The following is an 18,053-nucleotide window of genomic DNA, read 5'->3' on the forward strand; positions in this document are numbered from 1 at the left end:
GACTAATACTGACTCACCTGAAAAAGTGCAATCTTCTGGAAGGTTGCTAGATTAACGTCCACAGCAATGGCGGTTCTCATTACTAATGGCATCTTATCAAGTAGCTCAGACTCATCTAGAAGCAGTAGGATGGAAGTCCAGAGTTAGTTATTATTTTTTTCCCTCGTCTTTGCTCAAACTACATTTCACACTGACCCAACATGCCCTGAGCATCCCAGGTGTACGTATACCAAGTGCGGACTCTGTTCTGGACTAAGGCTGGGATCCGATTGGTCACCATGTATGACACAGTGCTGTCCATGGATGAGCGGAAGTAAGTTTGTCCAGCTGTGGCAGCACCAATGACATCTCTCATCTAAAGCCACAAGAAGATTTACTGCAGGAAGGCAAAATACACACTCATCTGTCAAATATATATCTTTTTCTAAGAGTTCTGGCAGTCCAAATCATTGACTAACATTAGAGGGACGACATTCTCTAGTGCAGGACTCCTAAATGGATTGGTATTGTCTATCACTACTCTAATCCGCGCCAATAATGAGTTAATGATATGTGAATATGGGAATTTCTACGAGGATGATGTCTTTCTATTTTACCTGGCCAATCAAACTGGAGAACACAAAGACTCCCGTGAAAAAGTTAGTCATCTGAAACCCTATCTCAAAGACGGTATGGGGTTCATTAAGACCCCCGATGTTGATCAGACTGCGGACAGCAAAGTAGTAACAACGCAGGTACCTGTAGGGAGGGCAGGGATGTTAAAGGGCACGCCAGTTAACACAGTGGACCACACTGATCTGTTCTTTGAATGAAGGAGTACATTATGCCCTTTGCTAAAGTAGTCATCTCCCTAAATTGATATTTTGTGTATCTCATACTGCAAATTATGATATGAGCTCTTAGAATATTAATAAACATGAGCTCTTTATAGTCCCCATTTTGTTATTCCAATCAACCCCAAGAATACATTTTGAAATCAAATTATTTTACATTCATAGGTCCCCATTTGATTCAACTCAACAAGTCTGTCATCTAACAATTTTACTGTTTTTATCTGTATCACAATTGAGGATGCAAACATTGTCTCCCAGTTGTTTGGCAAGCCTTTTCAGTGCATTCAAAGGTTCTTAGGTCTCCACTCAAAGTCTCTTAAACAGATTCTCTACTGATGCCACACAGTTTTATTTGGTTGTCCTGTGTGGGTGTGGCATTTCCCGTCTTTTCACATTATCTTCTTTGTGCTTTATGTCAGAATAAAAAGTATTTTGTTCCAATAAAGGAAAAATTAACAAATAATATAGAACTTAACCAATATATTAACCATAATAGGGCAATCTTTATAGGGACTGTGACAAAATATTTGAAAAATACCAGGTGTGTCAGAAAAAAAAACAGTAAAGTTTTTTTTTCCCTTTGAATAATAAACCCATGAAGAAAAAGTTGACTTTTTCTATTAAATGTGGCCCAGGTGGTCAAACAATCGGTAGATTTTTCTCTGTTCAAAACCTTTTGTGATCTAGCCTTACAACTTAGTATCTGGCACACCTCATAGTGTGAAAGAAAAAGAGTTAAAAAGATTTAAAAAAAAATACAATCTACCTGGGCAAGAATGATGGACATGAACAATGCACCAAAAAGGTAATTTGTCATCTGAAACATCATTCCAAATATGGTATCAGGAAATGGCAACTCAGCAATCATCAGCAAGGATTTCTCCGCATAGAAGAAGCAGGTGAGGTAACTGCAGCCATGATGGTAAAAATAAAAAATACAATACATAACATCTGGATTTGTTTTAAGGGGGGCTTTCTCTGTACAGATCTTGAATGACTTTTAAAAGAAAGTACTCATCTCTATTTTCAACCACAAATGATCTTTTTTCATCTCTATTTTCAACCACAAATGATCTTTTTTCATCTCTAATTTCAACCACACAATCTTTTTCATCTTTTCTTCTTTTAAATCACTGAGTGACGCAAAAATAATTGAAGATAAACAAAAACAGATGTGTGTGCTCATAGAAAGAGAGAAATACTTACGCACTTCCCAATCCAGAGTAGACCCACTTGGTTTTACCAATGCCTTGGTAGTCTGAAGCTACGTAATAGAGGCAGGCATTGATGTGGAGCATGAAGAGGAGATAACCAATGGTGCGAATAACCCTAACGGCACAAAAAGAAAGCTACTTACTCTTGTACATCCATTAATCCAAATGAATCAGTATATAAAATTGCTGTCAGCCAATTTACCTCCAAATGTAAGCCTTTGCCATGATACTTTCCAGGCGGTCGCTGAACTCAAAAAATGTATCTATCTTGGAAAGTCAAAAGCACAGACAACTACATAAAGAACCAAAAAAAAAAAAAACGGAATGCATACCTACCTTCAGTAAGCGATTGGCTCTAAAAATGGATTTAAACCCAAACTGGAAGTAGAGCAAGTCGAAGGGAATGACTGACAGTATGTCAGTCTATGAAGATCATTGAGAAAACAAAGGTCAGTTCACTTACCTTTAAACAAGAATAAAATAACCTAATAGAGCTCACCATAAATCTCTCATTTCCTCTGTAATTCATCTTTGTCAGCGTTTTGTCTTTCTGGGAAAAGAAAATGTTATTTTTAACTTTGACAGGCAAAAGTGTGCACACCACAAGTATAAGGCTGCAACAAAGAACACAGATGCTCTGTACTGGTTAACTCATAATCTAGGACAACAATAATATATTTAATAAGCCTTGTTAAAAATAAATCAAGATCCAAGAATTAATAGATACTTGCCTATAGTACAGGGGTGGTCAAACTATTCATTCCAACCTTATGGACTTCCTGTGTGTGGCTCCATTTTTTTTACCTAAGTCTAAAATGTCTTCTCTGTCTGTGCATGCTACTATTTTGCTGCTGACACCAAATAAATTCCCTTGAAATTCTAATCTAATCTAAAAACCCATAAAGAGGACACCTTTTTACCAACTGGTGTTTTAAAATTGCAATCAGTGGATTGCAGTCAGGTGAATTTTGTTTTCTACAAAAATCTGATTGGTCAAAGTGTCTATGCTGGATTGGTTGGAACAAAAACTTGTACCAACAGTGGCCCTTGAGGATTGGTTTGCCCACCACTGTTAAAGTACAGAGCTACAGTGATTTAAGACTATCAGACCAAGAATAACAGAGGCATATCCCATCAAAGTTAGTGTCCAGAAGAAGAAAAAGACCAAAAACAAATACTTGATAGGCCAAAATGTGTCAGTTTCAGCTGAGGAACTGACTACTTACAATGATATCTCCTCCTTTGACAAACTGTTTGCGGGATTGAAAGAGGACGATGTCTGTGAAGTAAATGAGGTCAGCCAACAAATCCAAGACAAACCAGTAAGGGATAGCCCATTCAGTGTGGTAGGGAAAACAGAGCCGGGCAGTAATGAACCAAGTGTTGTAGTTGAAAGCAAGAGTTACCAGGCTCAACCAGGCAATGTAGCGACGATCTATGGAAAGAAAATATTTCAGTTAACAAGTTAACAGGCCTCATTTTCGTTTAAGCAAAGCTTTGTTCACCTGTAAAAGGATCTATAGTGCTCCCTAACAGAGGGTCGGTACTGTCCTCTAGGGGCTTCAGTAAGATATCAATAGACATCCACATTTTCTCCTTGAAGACAGCTTTATAATCCAGTTTCTTTTCTTCTTCTTTGGCCTCTAATTTCTTTTTCTCTTCCTCTTCTTTCTTCTTCTGCTCATTTTCTTTCTTTTTTTTCTCTTGTTCTTCTTTCTTCTTCTTGTCAGCCTCCTCTTTTTTTAGACGCTCTTCCTCTGCTTGCCTTTTTCTTTCCTCCAAAACCTTTGTGAAGTGGTGTTTGTGCAGGAGTGGTGCTGAAAGCGGAAAAGTTAAACCAAATGTTATCTTGCCTAATGTTTATACTGTACATGGAACATCAGAACAGCATCTGAGGGAGACAAAGTTGGAAACCTTCACGTGGTGTCTCCTGAGAGGCCGCTCGCTGCGGCCTGCGAATTCCAACAAATACCACTCAGAGCTGCCAACAAGGACCGTGGCACCCTACGTTTTTCATCCAGCCGGAGACATTTGACTGCCCCTCACCTCCGACTACCCCCCGGATGAAATAATCCGCGTTCCAGTGGCAGCTCTAGCGCTATCTGAGGGCAATCCTCAGGCGCTTGTAGTGCAAAAACAAAACAAACAAACAAACAAACAGCATCTGGTCTCACTTTAGTATAGATAGTTTGGTACTTACTAACAGGGGGAGTGATTTCTGGTGAAGAAGCATACTGATCAGTCACTTTCTCCTTATAGATTTCAAGTCTATCTCTCATGCGCTTCACTACAGAGCGAAGCTGCTCGTCTGAATAAGCATTGATGACGATGGGAGGCGGAGGGGCTGCTTCTTTTCTGAAAACAACAAAATACATTGTTTACCTGTCAAGTTTTGTTGTACAAAAATGACTGTGTTCTAAATATTTCTCCTGACTGGTTAGAAAGACTTAAAGAATATGCTGCCCTCAAATGTATAAACTTTAATAATGCTGGGTTCTTTGAAATAGGAGCAAAGAATTTCCAGATGTATGTAATATATTTTTAGGACTCTTGATGGTGTAGTGGTTCCTTTGCATGTTTTTTCTGGGGATGTGTGGGTTTTTTCTGGGTACTCCGATTTCTTCCCACATCCCAAAAACTGGATGAACACTTTAAATTGTCCTTAGGGATGATTGAAAGTGTAACTGGTTGCTTTTCTCATTGTGCAATGTGATTGGCTGGGAACTAATTCAAGGTGTCCCCCATCTACTGCCCCTAGTTGTTTGGGTTAGGCTCTAGCAACCTTGTGAGGATAATTGGTAGGGAAAATGAATAACTGAAATTGATAAACTGAATGGTTAACATTTAACACTGACCCGTGGTAGTGTTAATATTTTTTTTCCTATGCCGCTTGACAAAGTAAATAGGTGTAAATTATACTGTAAATAACAAATTACTGTAAATAGTATAATTTTAAATAAGAAATTATTATTATATTCTATTGAATCCCATTTTCATCGACTGTAAACATATTTATCAGCTAATTTGCTTATAAGCCCAGTCAAATAAAATAATATTTAAAACACACCCACACACATTTCTTAACTAGTTTGTTGCCATTGACAGCAGTCGCCCCAAGCCCTCCCACTCAAAATGGATTGGACATCTATCACTGTCAATGACAAAAGCCATACTCTGCCTGTCTCAGCACACAAGGTAGTTCATGAAAATATTCAAGAATTCTCACTAGCCTAAGCCATTTACATGGACCTTTTACAAACTAGAGCAAAAGTAGTACTTCACTGTAAATTCTTCTGCCTCTGTTTATCACCAAATATTGTTTGCACATCTTGTACACTTCCAAACTGGCACCAATCTATCTCATTTAATTAAAAGTCAACAAAAGGTCCACTCATTTAGAAAAGTGTTTAAAAGTGGATGGATCAAGATGCCTCTGCCTGTCACCCACTGGTTTATATTGCTGGGCCAGAAGGGTCCATGGTGAGCTTCTTAAATCACAAAAGCTGAAAATCTTTTAATCTACTTTGGGTTCATCCTCTCGTTAATATGCATGCTGCTCCAGGGCATCAAGATCTTGCGTACTGTGTTCATCTCTCTGGACTCTCGCTGTCCACTTGCCAGGGAATCTGATTAATTAACTACACTCTAGGTGATTAATTTGATTGTATGTTGTTGTCATGTCAATACTGTGCAGAGTTTCTATTCCTATACGCACGTGAGAAGAGAAAAAAACTGGACTGTAGAACTTTAATTGCTAGCTTTCTGCAAGATTGGAATATAAAATTGAAGCATGAATCAATGTGATTATGTAATGTGTTGCTTGCAATATAAAATAAAGACAAAAGATTGTATTTCTCACCCATCGGGACCATTTTGATCAAGGTTGGTGGTGGTGGCGGCTGCTGCTGGTACTGGAGTGGGTGCAGGTGCAGATGCTGGGGCTGAGGCTGGTGTTGGTGCCGGAGTTGGTTTAGATGGAGTTGGGGGTTTTGGAGCTGGTGCTGAAATTGATTTATCACACTTGAACAAAAAGGCTGAGCTAGCAATAATCATATTTAAATATTGGATTGGATAACTTTATTCATCCCGTAATCGGGAAATTTCTTTGTTGCAATAGGAAGAGGGTGAGGATGCAGGGATAGGAAAGGCATTATACACAAATAGGTACTCAATAGTAAGTTAATAAATAAATACATGAATAAATATATAAATAGGTAACTGTGTTGCTGAGATATATATATACATACACATACATATATATAGAAGCACATCTAATATGTAAATTGAATTAGTCGAAGTAGCAGAAGTATTGATGTGATGAAACTGTATTTCTAAATGTAGTTTGGCTTCTATTTTCCTTATGAGAACTAATAATAATAGTAATAATGACAATATTTTGACTTACCCTCTGGTTTAGCACCATTTTCCTTTTTGGCAGGTTTATCATCCTATAAAACAGAGTCAGTCAAAGTTAGCTGAGTTTTGTTTAATGGAGTGACAATTATCAAAAGAAGAAAAAAAAAAGCCTGACTGCAATGTTAATTCAAGACTATTATGATTATTCTTTTTCAAAGCATATGGTTAATCAAAAACAGGTGAACTTTGTAGGAAAATAACTTGACCTGTCAGAGAAAAAAAGTTAGATTAGTTTTGGATTCAGCACCCACTTTTCTCAACATCTGTCTGAACTCAAGAAGACAGGTAAAATTTATTCTGATTCGCAAATCATTGTCATACAATACATGAATAACCCTAAATAAAAAATAAGATCCCAAAGGGGCACCAAGCAAAAACAACAGATTTTGTGTGTGTAGATCATCTGATCATGTTTACCTTGCTTACAACTGGAGCTGCAGGAGGAGCAGGAGTCGGTGCCGGGTTTTGAGAGGGTGCAGGAGTTCCAGGAGATTGCGGTTGCCGTGGACCACTAAGTAAGCCCTTAAATTTCCCAAACATATCTTGAACCTAGCCACCCACCCAAGTGGAGTGTGTCAATTTCCAAAACAATGTAAGATCTCTTCTTCTTCTCCTTCTTCTTCTTCTTCTTCTTGTCTTTCCCACTGGGAGAGCTGGTTACTGTGCTGTTGCTTCTTTTAGCACCACTAAGACTCTTTCAGGGAGAATAGCCCCCGTCACCACCACAAGTGACATCTAAGCCCATCACCATCTCATATAAGATCCCAAGAGGATTATGACTGCCCACTAAAGCTCGCACAGGACACTCACACAGATCCTTTTTATACCTGATATGGGAATCAATTCAATTAATAGCATTTCCATAGTATTGACTTAATCCATTTTTAGTGTTTTGAAATGGTTATAATTTCTACACAGTTCTCGTGTTTTGGATGTAAATCCCAAGTAGTGATTATTTCAATCTCTACAGCACAGGTGTCAAAGTGGCGGCCCGAGGGCCAAATCTGGCCCGCTGCATCCTTTTGTGCGGCCAGAGAAAGTAAATCAAGAGTGCCGACTTTCTGTTTTAGGATCAATTTCAAATGATGATAGATGTACATTACATTTTCTGATTTTTGCCTTTTTAAAAACAATCATTGCAATTTTTTCATCGAATTTTTTTCTTTTGTTTTTAGTTCAAAAATCATTTAGTAAAATATAAAAATAAATATACAAATATTTTCTATTTTCCAATTGGACATTGAACATAATTTAAAAAAAATATTTAATTTCAATTTGAAATGAAAAACAAAATTTTCCATTACTAAGAAAAAATGCTTAAATAAGCATTGTTTTAGATCCATAAAAACAGACTATTTAGGGCTTTTGATCCAGTTTTTTTAAATCCAATTTAAAACAATTTTCTAAAAATGAGATCTAAAATGGTCTGGCCCACATGAAATGGCATTAACATTAATGTGGCCCGCGAACCAACCCGAGTTTGACACCCTTTGCTCTACAGTCTAAACATCCCTTGTCTGTTTATGACTCTACTGTTGTACTGCTTTGAGCGCATAAAATAAACAACAATTTATGGGCATGACTGCATGTACTGTTTTTTTCTGTGCTGTTTCAGTCCACTTGGCATATGAGAAAATGTCAGTGCAATGCAGTTGAGACTTGGGCTTGAGCCGTGGGCTTTATGTGATGTACCTCCCGAACCTTTGGGTTGTCGCAGGTGTCATGGTCTGGCTCGTCAGAGGTGTGAGAAGAATACCAATGTAGTTATTTCAAGCATTTCAATGTTACCGCTGTCCAGCGATGCGAGGAGATAGGTTGTTCGATCCTCCCCTTCTGCACTGTTTAATTTAATTAGCCCTCGACTGTCAGGCTTAAGGCCTGGCAGTGCTGTGAAAGCGTTTGATACGTCTTGGGGAGTTGGACTGCCTTGATGTACTTGTGTGAGCTGAGAAAACAAAGCCAGAGGAAAACCTTGTTTTTTTTTTCTTGAATTGTCAAAGCTTTTAAAAGGCAATATAAGATGATTAGATGCGAAACTTTCATCCACAGTATTGTCATCATGCCAAAGAGTAGCCCAGCTATCAGTCAGTCAACAGCCGAGTGACAATAGACCTTGACAGTCCTAAGGGGTAGGAGGTAAATTTATAGCACTGAGTGGAAGAGGCTGAAATCCCCGGAGGACATTGACATATGACTCACTGCTAGAATTGGTGCAATCTGAAGCTGATCTAATCTACGGTTGTGGAAACGCAAAAAAAAAAATGCTTCACAAGGTCGATGCCAAAACAGCCACTTGTGGTGTTGATTTTAAGCAAGGCAGACAGAGTATTTTTTTAACACTTTCATACTTAATTATACATCTGTACATCAGTATATATTTAATCAAACTGAAAGTTAAAGAGGATATGTAGACGTTACATTCACTTGAAAGTAAACTAATCAATATTATTTTTTGACAGTATGAATTAAGTATAAAAATAGTGTGCGTAATGTTGTTTGTGTTACATCAAAAAAGCAATGGAGCATAGTGTGATGCATTTCTACAAGCCACCAAATGGGGGCAGAAAATGCATACAAAACTTTCCCCGTAAATTTTTCGCAACTGTTAATGGAACTACTATTTTGCCTTCAATTAGCCAGATGTTGAAATGTTTTCTCTGCTGCCGGCAAGTGAAAATAAAAAGGCTCTCGTTTGTCATCAATAGACACCAACATCTGGTGCTACGATACAACTTGTTCTAACAGACAAAAATCATTCAGTCTCTGAAGTGTTAGTTGTTAATATTTTCTTTGTTATAGCCTAGTTTCCACTAGCCATTCAAAAAAGTTTATTTCTACCCTTTTCTCCCACTGTCTTACTTTTCTATTTAGTTGTATATTTTTAAACAATAGTCAAACTTATTCATGCAGTTATTTACATAACCTGTGAGTTCACTTTCTTGCACAATGACTGACAGAAAACGGCCTGAGGACCATCAAGTTGAAAGACAAATAAAAGCTGACCCAAGCTGCTCTCCGGTAATGTCAATTATTGTCTATGCAATGGCATCAACATATGATATACACACCTCATGCCTTAATTTTAAAAATCAAGCAGTAATATACATATAAAAAAGTAAGAATAAGGTCTCAACTACTAGGATTCCATTCCAGACACATTCCTCATGAGACTAGATTTTGTGTGCTTCATGTGCTTTTTGATGAATGAGGATGAGTTGAAACAGCAATCGAGGTCACTGAGAACGTCTGATGTAATATGTTGTTCAATCAATGCCACTATTTATTTTGTCTGTTACACCTGGTTTGTGTGTGTGGCTGTATATGTGTTTCAAATGGTCTATTCCTGTCCTGTGGATTCATGCCAAGCTGGCTGGTGTATGAAGGGTAATCTGAATGAGTCCTGCCTATTAAAGCTGACCGTCACATGCTTGCTTCTGTCACAACACTGGCAGCTGGAGCACGCTTACTTAGATCTAGTCAACGTGCTGATAATAAACTGTACACGTTTTTTCTTCCTCTGATATTTTCCATATTTAAGGCAGAAATACAATATCTTTTTGTTAACTGAATAAATGAAGAAAAGGGGAAAAATGGTATGAATGAATGACGCTAACAATGGACAAAAAGCAAAGAATGAAGTGATGATATATTGATGTGTGACATCCGACGGCATTAAAATTTCTCATGAATGTTAACTGCAAAATTTTGTCTTGGGATTTTTTAATGTTATCGTGTGAGCACAACCTCTTGCCACCAATCAAACGTTACACGTTCAAGCCTGCCATCCTGCATTAAGCTACAGGTCACCTCATTACAACACTCCATCTGACAAAGGTCAAATTGCTGAAAAATATTACAGACTTGGCCAATATAGTTCCGGAATTAGCTTTACTTTGGACATTGTAACTGGATATTCGAAACTATAATCTTAAAAAGATGTTGCATGAAACTGTCAACATTCAACAACAATAAATGGCATTACAATTTGTTAAAACAATTTTAAAAGATTTGCCCAATTTTTACAAAACTCTGAGCCAATTCCTGAAAACGACAAACTCAAAAAAATCCACACACCTGATTCTGCAGTTGTTGGCAAACTCAAGGCCCGGGGGGAGATATCCGGCTCACCAAATCCTTCTGTAAGGCCCATAAAAGCAAATTGTAATGCATTAACTTCATATTTCCTTGCAAATTGGGCAATTTTCTTCAAATTAAAACATTGGTCGATTCAGGGTGTCCCTCCCGCTGCAACCCTTGTGAGGATAAGTGGTTCGGTAAATGAAGTAATGAATGTAAAGTAAGTCTGAGGGGAAAAAATAACATGAAAAGGGCTGTCTGTGTGAAGAAGAGGAGGGTGAAGGTCAATGGAAAGTGTGTCCTTCATCGTGTCTTGTGTCCCCCTCAACAGATGGAGTCATTGATCATATTCTCTGGCCTCCGGCTTCAAATAAGAACTCAACCAAGCCTTTCCTCTCATATCTAGGCAAAGAAGACCAGTAGTAATCCGTCATGCCCCTGTCTATTGGAAAGCTTCAATGGGACAAATAAAAATATTTTCCGTCAAAGTTCAAAACACTCATTGCTTTGGTAATATTTTTTATACACTATGGCCAGTGAGCAGATTCTTATGAGAAATTAGGGAGATGTTATTCAACCAACAAACATTCATTTTCCCATTTATTTTTGTTGAAAATATTTATGAAACTCATCTAATAAATTCTGTAGATCTGGGTAATCATGCCTTGAAAAACCTTGGCTAATGCACACTTTCCAATCAAATTATACCATTAGACATTTATGCAATGAAACCGCAAAAAAATTCCAGTTAAAATATGCTCTGATGAGTTAAAAGTGGAGTTGTCTGTGAAAAATAGTTTTCAAATGAGACACATAATTCAAGATTACCTCTTGACTGTAAACACTTCAGGCAGCAAACGGTCAAGTCAGTTTTGATTTAAAGCTCAAGGTTACTGGTCAACTAGAGTAACATATCACAACACCACTTTCAATGCAGAAACTTTTTATACCAATGTATAGTACTTCCAGATCTGATAAAATATGTGTCAGCATATATTTTTAATGTCTGCAATGCATCTCTTCTGCTGCTATTGGACATCATGCCTTGAATTCATAAAATAGAAACAGATTATGCTGAAAGGCATGGACTTTGTAGTTCTCCGCAATACTACAGTAAATTACATTTACTGCATGCTAAGGTTTTTAACTAACTCTCTACAAATGCATCCATTATAATTTGGGTCTGCAATGGGGTACAACTGGTTTAGATTCCATCATGACAACTTTAATGAATAAAATATCAATGAGTAGCAATTAATACCGTATTTTTTGGATTATATATATTTTTTGCTGGTGTGATTTATAGTCCAGAAAATACGGTAATAATTTTCACAATTTTAGATTTGATCCCAAGAGGGTCTTCACTGTGTGGAGTTTCAATGTTGAACAACCAGTTGTTTGCAATTCTCCCCCCCGCAACCTCAATACTAATTACCATCTGTCAATGTAGTAGAGCAAAGCATTGACATCTAATCAAATCAGTATTCAGGACTAACAAAATTGGACAAACATTACTCAAACAACCACAGCTGCGTCTTTGATTCAATGATTCAATGCAACAACAAAACATACCTCCTTATCCTAAAGCACCAAGGATTTTAAAAATAACAATTTCAAATGATCACATTAGAGTTTATCAATGCAATGATTTCAAATTCAACAATAGAACCGAATTAAGTACAATCAATATATTAAATTGGGCCTGAACATGTCCATTGAACTGGAAACTGAGTTTTTAAGGACAGAACCCAGGATGAGACGCAGGAAAAAAAGCGGCGAAAGTGCTAGTGCACAACTCAGCGTTTTAATGACAAAAATGCTCAATACTAAAGTGACAAATAAACACGGGAAAGACACCCACCGCCGAAGAGGCAAAAACATGACTCACCTGGCCCGGGAAATCCAAGGTACATGCAGTAATACTCCCACAAATGACATCACCAAACAAATTAAAATCACATTCACGGGTAAGGGCTAATTGTAAACATGTGCAACTGGTTTACAAGAGGAAGGAAAACCAGGATGGACACAAGAGGTGGGACGCACATATCACCCAGGCAGCACACACACACCACCCTAAATCCCCAATAGAACGAGATATTTAATGCATTAGAGATTGTGATAATTGGAAAATCGGAGTAAAAAGGGCTCCTGCATGAGTTTCCTTTCAAGGTGAGAAGCTCTAATCTGCACTAAATTGCCCTTTTTACCACAAAGATTAGTTCAAACAAATCTGTCAGTAGGGAAAGAACAACCCAATTAAATATTTGAACTTTCTGTCAGTTGGTATTTGCATCAATTAATACTGTTACCATTTGCTGAGTACTAATTGACAGTGTACTGTACTGCACGTGGTTTTGTATACTGGCTATAATTTGGGGGAGAAAGTAACTCTCTCCAGAGCTTCTGCTTACTCAACAAACTTTCCCGGGTTTTCCCAGAAACCTGAGCTCAACTTGGCTGAAATCTATTGAAGAATTTTTGTAAATACACAAAGACGAGGTGCCAGAAACTTTGGGTGGGACTGACACCTCGTGTCATGTGAAAATGTTTTAGTCATCAGTCTCTCTGATTGATGAAAGAAACCAAGCTGCAGACTATTTACATGGCCTGCATTCCATATTAAATTCAACACAATTGCCATATATCCTCAAATCCTAGACGCAATACAGAAAAAAAACAAAAGATAAAAAAAAATATCTTTATCCTTCAGAAAATGGGAGTGCAACATGAAATTGAGACAAATATTACCAGTGCCTTACAAAAGAAGCTGAGGACAAAGGCTCAAACAATGCCTAAACCTTATTTAGTGCCCTCAAAAGGAAGGTGGAAGTCTTCAAGGTCTTTTATTTCCACCATTTCAGTATATTAAATTGATATTTCCTGTTTTATTTTATAGTGAAAAGGGTTTTATATAAATTCAGATTCATCTCTCTTCAAAACATACAAATACACGCACACACACAAAAATGCAATTCTTATACAGATACTGTGTACTTTTACTGACTTCACTGGTGACCTCACTGAAGTTTCATTCATTATTTTTCTGTTTATCCTCACTGGAGTCACTGGGGGTGCTGAAGTAAACCGGACCACACGGAGAAATCCCACAAAAGCCCTGGGCATACGTGCAAGCACACAGTATCGTACCCTCGACCCCAGGATTGTGTGGCCGACGTGCCAATTTTCTCTTCCCACTGAGGAAGGAAAAATGCTTCACATTTTACAGTCACGCTAGACGTACTGTGTACAATGTATTATTTACCATTTCAACTATTTTAGGTTTCTGGGTTTTAGAGTTAGCCGAGGACTCTACAAAAGGCCAAAGGAGGCTGTAGCTGTTTCATTATAAATGTATGAACTCCTCACTCCACAATTGCCGATGGAGTGCCTCCAGTTTGCTAATGAAACACATAAGACTGAAAGCCCCCAGGGCCATCAACAAAAAAGGCAAAGCAAGACAAAATATAGTAGATGTATGTGTATGTATATATATGTGTGTATGTGTATGTACATATGTACATATTTCTGTACTTTTTTCAATTTCTGTACTTTTTCTTTACCACCCCATCCATTTACGTATGTATTCATTCATTGATTCCATACTGCTTATCCTGGCCACCTAATGGCAGGCATTCATGTATACACAGGGTAAACTGTATATTCACATATGCATATATGCAGTATAGGCAGTGAGAATATTCAGCAATAAAGTTCAATTAATATCAAATAACAAATACAAAACTAAAATACCTTGTTCACCAGGCTGTTGTTTCCTTTGATTTTTCAGTATAAATGACACTTGGGCACCAGGAGTAGGAGCATGTCCGCCTCACAGTTTTGGGATCGAGGGTCCAATCCCAAGTGTTTTCCGACCTTCCTGAGTGGAGTTAGCATGTTATCCCTTCGTCTGCATTGGGTTTCTCCGGGTACTCTGGTTTCCTTGTACATAAAAAGAGACAAAAGCTGGTTGACTCAATTTTTTGCCAGCTAATCTGCATCGCATAATTAAAGTTTTCCCTTTATATCAATTTTGTGCTCATAACTGAAAAAAAGGCCTTGAAGTTGAAGAACTTGCAATTACAGGCATCAATAAATTATGATATCACTATGCACATGTTCCAATATTAATTCCACAATATGCCCCAGCCCAATTCGTGAAATTGGATGTTGGATTAATATGAAAATTTAAATCCCACCACGACCGGGGTGTTTCAGAAGTTTCTGCCTGGTTGTGTCTTTGGGGTATTGTGCTGCAACAAAAGTACTGCTGAAGCCATTTGGAGCTTTATCAGCACAAGCCAATCGCCGAAGCCTCTATGGAGTGAGAAGGAACATCCATCACGGATAGCAGAGCACGGCCCGGGACGCTTCTGTCACCTGATAATGCATTGTGTGGACTAAAGGGAAGGAAACGTTTCAAGGGGAGGGCGAATGCCTGCCACGGTCTTTAAATGATTTAAGCCTGATGTTGTCTTTTACTGATGCTTTGACTTGTACAGCACAACAAGGGCAGAGACAAACCCGATTGTAAACATCAACAGCACACATAAGCTTTACTTTGTTTATCTTAAGGGCGCAGCCTGGAACAAGTCCAATTGCTGGAATACTGGGATTGGGGATTGATTCATGACCTTCGTCGTGTAAGGCGAAATGATGGATGTGTTTTTAAGTGTATAATGTATATGAAGATAATGGACAAAATGTGTAAAGACTGAGAACTGCATTTATATATATGTGTGTGTGTGTGTGTGAGATACTCTGTGTTATTTTACTCTTTTCCTGCACCTGGGTTAACTGAAAAATATATTATTCATTCATTCATGCATTTTCTGCAGCGCTTATCCTCACAAGGGTCACTGGAGCCTTTCCCAGGTGACTCCAGGCACCCTGAATTGGCCCAATGAGACGGACAATCATTCACGCTCACATGCATTCCTACGGGCAATTTAGAGTGTTCAACTAGCCTACCCTACATGTTTTAGGAAGTTCTAGGAAATGGGAATACCCAGAGAAAATTCACGCTAGCTCGGGGAACACATGCAAACTCCACACAGGAAGGACTGACCTGGGATCAAACCCTTCATCTGAATTTGGTGGAGGCAGCATGGGTTTTATTCCCATTCCGTTTCACTGTGCCTGGCGATTGTCTGACCACCGCTTCAGGATGTATTCCCGCCTCTGGTTCGGAGTCAACTGGGATAGGCTGCAGCACCCCCGCGACCCTATGAGGATAAAGCATTTCAGAAAATGAATTAATTAATATATATGTATATATAGATTCATTGTGTATTCATTGATTGCTGCTACTTTTAGTCCAAAAAATACACTAGGTATATAAAAATGTCTCTAGGTGTTATCACACAATAACTTTTAGTGAAGTCCACCACCTTTTCTTTCTTTTTTTAAACCCCAATTCCATTCCCACCCCATCAAAAAGCCAAGAAAGTAAAACCCTTTGCCCCAACTTTCATCCAGATAGCAGCTGCCTTCGACAATGAGGATGGGCTTAAGGGAGGCAGTGGTGTGTGGATAAAAGTGTCTCTATGATCTCTCATTCATCAAGAGTAGGATTCTTTTTCATACTGACACTTTGAAGACATCATTCCCTCTGTTGTGCTTTAAAATAATCAGATCCAGCAACTCAACGCCTAGAAAGTCACTTGTCAGACTCTTTAAGGTGCGCAAGATTGAGGAGCATGATGTGTGGAGGGGGAATCGTAACACTGTGATTACGAACGATGATGGTGTGATCATGACAGGGCAACATATTAACCAAACCTACACGGTCAGAAACAAGACATTTTTTTTTTATGACAACCACATGATTTATATAATTTTTGTTGCTTTACTATAGGTTAAATTGAGTTTTTTGAGACAGTGGACATGTCTACTGAGTTAGAATTGACTGTCCTTCGATTACATTCCTCTTTCTCGCTTGCTCTTCTGAACGTACACATGCATGCTGCACCCAATAAATTAATCTGCCACACTGCTTACACGATTTTCTTTTCTGTTTGCTCAGCTCCTTAGTGTGTGTTAGTGTGTGCCCGTGTCCGCCAACTAAAAATCCTTGACGCTGCAGAATAATTTAAGTCCTCTCTATTCTCTCAGAGATAAACTTCTCCACCGGATAATTACAAGTACATGCTTGGATTAGTGGCTTTTATTATTAGAATTATCACAGGGAAAAGTGAATGACAAATATTTCATGCTTTCCAAGTGTTGGGGGAATATTGCAGAATTTGTTAAATATTTTCACGAATGGCTTTACTCGGTAAACTTAAAACAGGGCAAATCCGAAAAGCGGGGGAAGAAATTAAAAGAAAAAGTGAACATTGGAAGTCAATTCAAAATCAGTCACTAACAAAGATAATAGTTATAGTAAGCAATTTTTCAGGGAATGACAAACATTCAACTAATGGATCAAATTTACAGTAAGCCTTTGCTTTAGGAACAATCGATGGATTTACTCATATTTGATCAATTGTTATTCAACTCTATAAGGACAAAAAAGAGAGAGTAATGTACTGATAATTTTGTTGTTTATGCTGGTGTGGTTTATAGTGAAAGTGAAGTGTGGAGAAATCAACATATATATATGAAACATCACCAAAATAATGTCAACTTTTTCAGATATTTTGGTAAAAATAACGTAAATGTGCTACCCGATGGTGCAGTGGTTCTTCCAGCTTTGGTGCGAGCAACGTGATTTCTTACTTGTCTCTCTGTGTGCCCCATGACTGACTAGCGACCAGTCTACGGTGTAGTCTACCTTTCGCCCGAAGACAGCTGGGTTAGGCTCCATCAACCCATGCGATCCTTTCGAGGATGGGTAAGGAAGATGAATAAATAACTTAAAAGTAAACAAAATATGTTCAAATTAGAAGATGATGTGATGAATGCCAAGACAATAAGCTGGCAGACTTTTTATAGCCCTGTTGTAATTACATCAAGTGCCACAACAAGCACAAAATAGTCTCATTCTGGCTCCCCGACTCCCACACAAAGAAAACGATCACAACCAGTCTCCCACCAGGCTCCATTATGAAACTTTTCCAAGATTGATGTCCTTGACCTATTCAACAAACTGGTGGCCACATTGGCAAGCTAATAACAATATCATCATCACCACTGCTCACCCATGCATTTTCATGTACTGTAAATATACATGTAAAAATCATTGAGTACATTTTTAGTGCTGAAATAGTTGCTTGTATTTTCTCTTAATTGAAACATGGACAGTTTTTGATATTTATTTCATACTCTAATTCATAATTCAATAGAAAGCTTTGATTTTAGTATGCCTCATTTCTGGTTTCCTCTTATTGTCATTCAAAGGAAAAACACACAAATACACACACACACATACGCTTGCCATCTATTATTCATTCTATTTACCAAAGCCATTTGAATGCATCAAGTGAGTGGGCTGTCTGTCCTGTGTATCCAGCAATTTTGACTGCAGGGATGCAAAGCAAACAGAACATGCTGAGGCATGAACGATCAATGC

The 18,053-nt window shown here is 38.1% G+C and overlaps 1 protein-coding gene across 6 annotated transcripts in view; it reads right to left on the reverse strand.

Moving 5' to 3' along the window:
- LOC144209896 (cyclic nucleotide-gated channel beta-3-like) overlaps window positions 1-18,053 on the reverse strand; it is a 38,774-nt gene that overhangs the window by 1,518 nt on the left and 19,203 nt on the right. For 2 of the 6 annotated variants that reach the window (XM_077736454.1, XM_077736451.1), the window contains exons 8-23: window positions 15,609-15,765; window positions 14,294-14,482; window positions 10,538-10,600; window positions 6,881-8,408; window positions 6,453-6,495; window positions 5,907-6,048; window positions 4,248-4,402; window positions 3,553-3,864; window positions 3,274-3,482; window positions 2,547-2,597; window positions 2,384-2,470; window positions 2,250-2,314; window positions 2,040-2,162; window positions 597-738; window positions 196-355; window positions 18-115 (exon numbers count right to left, since the gene is read on the reverse strand). In XM_077736454.1, the coding sequence (XP_077592580.1) occupies window positions 18-115; window positions 196-355; window positions 597-738; window positions 2,040-2,162; window positions 2,250-2,314; window positions 2,384-2,470; window positions 2,547-2,597; window positions 3,274-3,482; window positions 3,553-3,864; window positions 4,248-4,402; window positions 5,907-6,048; window positions 6,453-6,495; window positions 6,881-7,003 (1,710 nt within the window). In that variant the 5' untranslated portion in view covers window positions 7,004-8,408; window positions 10,538-10,600; window positions 14,294-14,482; window positions 15,609-15,765. The other 4 variants (XM_077736455.1, XM_077736452.1, XM_077736456.1 and 1 more) reach the window with 4 other exon arrangements.

Source organism: Stigmatopora nigra, chromosome 16, assembly GCF_051989575.1.
Source record: "Stigmatopora nigra isolate UIUO_SnigA chromosome 16, RoL_Snig_1.1, whole genome shotgun sequence".
NCBI lineage: Eukaryota > Metazoa > Chordata > Actinopteri > Syngnathiformes > Syngnathidae > Stigmatopora > Stigmatopora nigra.